The sequence below is a fragment of the Eimeria maxima genome, genomic scaffold, assembly GCF_000499605.1.
Source record: "Eimeria maxima Weybridge genomic scaffold, Emw_scaff394, whole genome shotgun sequence".
Classification (NCBI taxonomy): Eukaryota; Apicomplexa; class Conoidasida; order Eucoccidiorida; family Eimeriidae; genus Eimeria; species Eimeria maxima.
The window spans coordinates 17,719-23,080 of record NW_013563835.1 but is presented as its reverse complement, the minus strand read 5'-3'; the positions used below and the strand labels follow the sequence as shown (position 1 = coordinate 23,080).

At 47.9% G+C, this 5,362-nt stretch overlaps 2 protein-coding genes across 2 annotated transcripts in view; both read right to left on the bottom strand.

Moving 5' to 3' along the window:
• Positions 1-613, bottom strand: part of EMWEY_00031300 (hypothetical protein) — a gene marked incomplete at both ends in the record, with an annotated part of 898 nt that extends 285 nt beyond the window's left edge. The window contains one exon of the mRNA XM_013478339.1: positions 88-613. Coding sequence (XP_013333793.1) covers positions 88-613 — 526 coding nt within the window. The remainder of the gene's footprint in view (positions 1-87) is intronic.
• Positions 614-4,855: 4,242 nt separating this feature from the next.
• EMWEY_00031290 (hypothetical protein) overlaps positions 4,856-5,362 on the bottom strand; it is a gene marked incomplete at both ends in the record, with an annotated part of 11,033 nt that continues 10,526 nt past the window's right edge. Inside the window, one exon of the mRNA XM_013478338.1 lies at positions 4,856-5,350. Within this exon, the coding sequence (XP_013333792.1) occupies positions 4,856-5,350 (495 nt within the window). The remainder of the gene's footprint in view (positions 5,351-5,362) is intronic.

Sequence of the window (5,362 nt, the reverse complement as noted above, 5' to 3'; positions counted from 1 at the left end):
GGTCCTGCGAAGCTTCTAAACCTTGAGAGTTGCCCGTAGACTGCAGCAGCTGCTGCTGTTGTTGCTGCTGCTGTGAAGATGACGTACCCAATTGTGACTGCTGCTGCAGCTCCGGCTGCTGCTGCTGCAGCGGTTGTTGCTGCTGCTGCAGCGGTTGTTGTTGCTGCTGCTGCTGCTGTTGCTGCTGCGGCTGCTGTTGTTGTTGCTGCTGCTGCTGTTGCTGCGGCTGCTGGTCTACCTGCATTGCTTCCTTTGTTGTTGGCTTCCTAGGGGGACGTCTTGAGTCCTTCTTTTGCTTGGGTCGTGCTGCTTTGGCCTGCTGCTGCTGGTGCTGCTGCTGCTGCTGTTGCTGTTGCTGCTGCTGCTGGAGGGGCCTAGCTGGATACTGTAGAAGCTTTTGCTGCTGCTGCAGATGTTGATCCATGTTGTGTGCCATCATCAACTGCTGCTGCTGCATGAACATGTGCTGCTGCTGCTGCAGCAGATGCTGCTGCTGCATCCCTGGCAAAGCTAGCATGCGCTGCAGCATGAGTTGCTGCTGCTGCTGCTGCTCCGCCCCACAGGCGAATCGATCCTGCTGCTGTTGCTGCAGCAGCAGCAGCAGATTCTGCATATTCTGTGGTGCTTCTTGACCGGCAAAACGGCGCAGCAGCTGCTGCATGAGCAGCACTTGCTGCTGTTGTACTTGCTGTTGCATTTGCTGCTGCTGCTGCTGCCCGTCAACAGCAGCAGCAGCAGCAGACTCAAGGGCAGCCTTCTCCATATGTGCACTAAGACTCTGTGCTTGCTGCAGCAGCTGCAGCTTTGAATTCTCTATGGTGTGTCTCTCTTGTATTAGCAGCAACCGCTGCAGCACACAACAGAAGAAGCAACAGCAGCAGCAGCAGCAGCAGCAGCAGCAGCAGAAGTAAGAAGGATGAGACAGCAGCACTAAAGAAGCAGCACAGGATATCCAGCAGCACCTGCTGCAGCAGTAGAAGCAGCAGCAACAACAACAGCAACAGCAGTAAAAAGTAGTACCAATAACAACAATATCAACAGCAGCAGCAACAGCAGCAGCAACAGCAGCAGGAGCAGCAGCAACCGCAAGCCTACCTGCTGCAGCTGCCGGTAAACATGAAGGATTTGCTGCTCTTGTGCATTTATTTCATTTAACATCGTTGAATGCTGCAGCACACATGCAGCAGCAGCAGCAGCAGCAGCAGATGCAGCAGCAGCAGATGCAGCAGCAGCAGATGCAGCAGCAGCAGGGTTGCTTTAGACAGTGGGAACACAACAGCAGCAATACACACACAAATACATAAATTCATAAATAGATAAAACAATAAATAAATAAATAAATAAATAAATAAGCAAATAAATAAATAAATAAATAAATAAAATAAATAAATAAATGCACAGAAAATAGTAAAAAGAATAACCAAAAAAAAATAAAATAAAAAATAAATAAATAAACAAATAAATGAGTAAATAAAATAAATAAACAAAAAAATAAATAAAGAAATGAATAAATAAATAAATAAATAAATAAAGTTAATAAATAAACAAATAAATGAGTAAATAAACAACAAGCAAACCAATATAATAACATTAATTAATATAACTAAATTAATTAATTATTATAATTAAATTAATTAATTTAATTAATTAATTAATTAATTAATTAATTTAATTAATTAATTAATTAATTAATTAATTACCTGCATAGGCCTAAGAGAAGGATCAGTTAATGTCTTTGCTCCTACCCATATACCTCTTATCTGCTTATACACCCCACGCACACACAGAGCCAGCCCCAGAAGATCGCCGGTCTTCTGTGCTGCTGCTGCTGCTGCTGCTGCTGCTTCTACTTGCTGCTACTACGGCTGCTACTGCTGCTGCTGCTGCTGTTGCTGCTCCTGCTGGTGTTACTGACTAAAGTTCAATGAATTCATAAATATATTTAATCTGCAATATTTTCTTATAGGCAGGTAACACATCTTCTGCTGCTGCTGCTGCTGCTGTTGCTGCTACTGTTGCTGTGCTGCTGCTGCTTTGCTGCACGAGAGCAGCAAAGCGGCTAGAGCGAGATACTAAAGGCGGCAGCAACAACAGCTCGAGGGTTTAGTCTCGAGGTTTTAGTAGGCCTAGGGTTTGCCCTCGAGGACTACGGGGTGCTAGGGTTTAGGGTTTAGGGTTTAGCTCAACTATGGGTCTTCTATTACACAGAGCATAACAATAAAGACACCCCACGGGCAGCTAGCTAGCTAATTAGCTAGCTAGCTAACTAACTAACTAGCTAGCTAGCTAGCAGGGTAGCTAGCTAGCTAACTAACTAGCTAACTCAGTAGGTAGGCAAGTAGCTAGCAGCAGCAGCAGCAGCAGTACAGCATATACATGGTGCCCTCACTTGCTGCTAGAGCTGCAGCAGCAGCAATAGAAGCAATAGCAAGAGCAGCAGCAGCAGCAGCAACAACAGCAGCAGCAGCAGCAACAGCGACAGCAGCAACAGCAACACGTCCCTTAACTTGCCGCCCTCCACTTGTTCGTGGTTTGTTGGCATCAACAAACCCTAACCCTAAACACTCAAACCCTCGCCAAACCCTAAACCCTAAACCCTAGAGGCATCTCCACTAACCAGTTAGCTGCTGCTGGAGCTAGCTGCTGTTGCTAGTTAGCTAGCTAGCTAAGTAGCTGGCTAGCTGGCTAGCTAGCTAGAGGGGCTGCTGTAGGGATGCACTAGCGGCATACTAGCTAGCTAGCTAGCTAGCCACCTAGCCTGACGGCTAGCTAATCCCTGCTGCTGCTGTTGCTGCTGCTGTTGCTGCTGCTACTCCTGCTGCTGCTGCTGCCTGCCTCTCCTGCTGCTGCAGCTGTTGCTGCTCCTGCTTCATCAACTCTCCAGCTAGCAAGACAGCTAGCTAGCTAGCTAGCTAGATAACTATCTAGCCACCCCGACCCCTATGGGGCACAGCATTATTATTATACAGGGGGCAGGCCATCAGCTCTGCCTCTAGAGCTAATCCTGTTGCTGCTGCTGCTGCTGCTGCTGCTGCTGCTGCTGCTGCTCTTGCTATTGCTTCTATTGCTCCTGCCGTTGCTGCTGCCGCTGCAGGAGAAATCGATCTCCTCCTGGGAATCCAGCATCTAGTCCAGATACTATTGCTGGTGGTAGGTGTTCATGTAGCCCATGGAGGGTATAGGGAGGAGGGGGCCCCTCTTGTGTCTTGGGGGCCCCGGTTGCACTTCATCTCCTTCTATGAGCGGTCCTGGGCCCCTCCGTAGGGGTAGGTAGGGCAACAGACAGGCTTGGCTTCCTGTCTTCCTCCCCTCCAAGGACACGAGCATTCCTGCTGCTGCTGCTGCAGGCGCATGCGCTCAGTGTCGTGCGATATTTTGGCGAACTATGTATGTCCCTTACAGACATACGGCTGGGGCCCCCTATGGGTCCCCTGTGGGCCCCCTGCTTGCCCCGTTTGCGGCCCCCTAGGGGCCCACCGCAGCATATGTGTATACTGTTGGGCACTGATTCCTCCTCATAAGGAATTGAACCCTGGACCGCCTGCATATTATCTGTACGCCTTAACCTCCCATCTAGGGGGCTGGCTAACCCCTAAACCCTATTCTGTGTACCCCTTTATTACATACAGCGCGTATGGGGGGCCCCTTGCTGCTGTTGATGCTGCTGCTGCTGCTGCTGCGATGTGGGTTCTCTCTGTGGGTCGGGGGAATCGAACGCGCGTCCTCCAGCCTGACATTTGCTGCTATTAACCTCTTCTCCATAATACCCTCCTATACTATAGGCTACAGGCATGGGGGGCCCCCCAACAGTGGGGGGCCCCCCAACAGTGGGGGGCCCCCTATGCCACTATGGTGGGGCCCCCCATTCTTGCTTATCTTGTTGGCCCCATTTCCGTGCCATTTTCCTATTATTTATGTCTTCTTATTATTGTTAGTGTGTTTATAGTGGTGAGGTTGGTGGGGTTGGTGGTAACAACATTGGTAATAATATTTTCCTAATAGTAAGAAGGAGGAGTGTGTTACTATGGTGGGGTTGTTGGTGTGTATAAAACTTTTCTTCTTAATAAGATATAATTTTTTTTACCCTTTTTATTCACTTTTATTTATAATATAATTAATAATAAATAATTAATTGTTCTCTTTTTTTCTCCCCCCGCTTATATAATTATATAATTTTTTTTCCTTTATTTATTCCCTTTTATTCCTCTTATTAGTGTTTATTATTTTATATATAAACTCTTATTCTCCTTATTAGTGTTTTTTTCTTTTTTTTTCTTTTCTTAATAAATTGTATTAATGTTATTATGTACTATAGATGTATAATTAAGGAACAATTCAGTAATTAGGGTTTAGGGTTTAGGGTTTAGGGTTTATTAGACTGCAAAGAATCTTATTAAAAACTAAAACTGCCCAAACAATCAAACTAAAAGAAAATTAACGAATTCTTTCCTCCTAGCTAGCTAGCTAGCTAGCTAGCTAATTGGCTAGCTAGCTAGCTAACTAGGTTTATATAGTTAGCTAGCTAGCTAACTGGCTTCCTAGCTAGCTGGCTAATTAGCTTTATAGCTTGGCTAGCTCCATAGCTAGCTGAGTTTATAGCTAGCTAGCTAGCTAGCCTCATGGCTAGCTAGCTAGCTAGCTAGCTAGCTGACTAGCTAGCGTCATAGGTAGACCTGTTAGTAGCTAGCTGGCTAGCTACCCAGATGTCATGCTAGCTAACCTGGCTGCTGCTGCTGCTGCTGCTGTTATGCTGCAGCAGCAACAGCCAATAGATCCCACAACAAAACTGATGGGCTGCCGCGGCTATTAATGCTGCAGCAGCTGCAGCAGCAGCTGCTGCTGCTGCAGCTCTCCCTCAGATGCCCATAGGGGCGGCATCCTTCAGCAGCACAGGAGAACCAGCTGCAGCAGCAGCAGGGTTGGTTTGGTCTTCCTGCTGCTGCTGCTGCTGGTCCTGCTGGTCTTGCTGCTGCTGCTGCGGCTGCTGCTGTTCTTGCTGCTGCTGGTCCTGCGAAGCTTCTAAACCTTGAGAGTTGCCCGTAGACTGCAGCAGCTGCTGCTGTTGTTGCTGCTGTTGCTGCTGCTGTGAAGATGACGTACCCAATTGTGACTGCTGCTGCAGCTCCGGCTGCTGCTGCTGCAGCGGTTGTTGCTGCTGCTGCTGCTGTTGCTGCTGCTGCTGCTGTTGTTGTTGCTGCTGCTGCTGTTGCTGCGGCTGCTGGTCTACCTGCATTGCTTCCTTTGTTGTTGGCTTCCTAGGGGGACGTCTTGAGTCCTTCTTTTGCTTGGGTCGTGCTGCTTTGGCCTGCTGCTGCTGGTGCTGCTGCTGCTGCTGTTGCTGTTGCTGCTGCTGCTGGAGGGG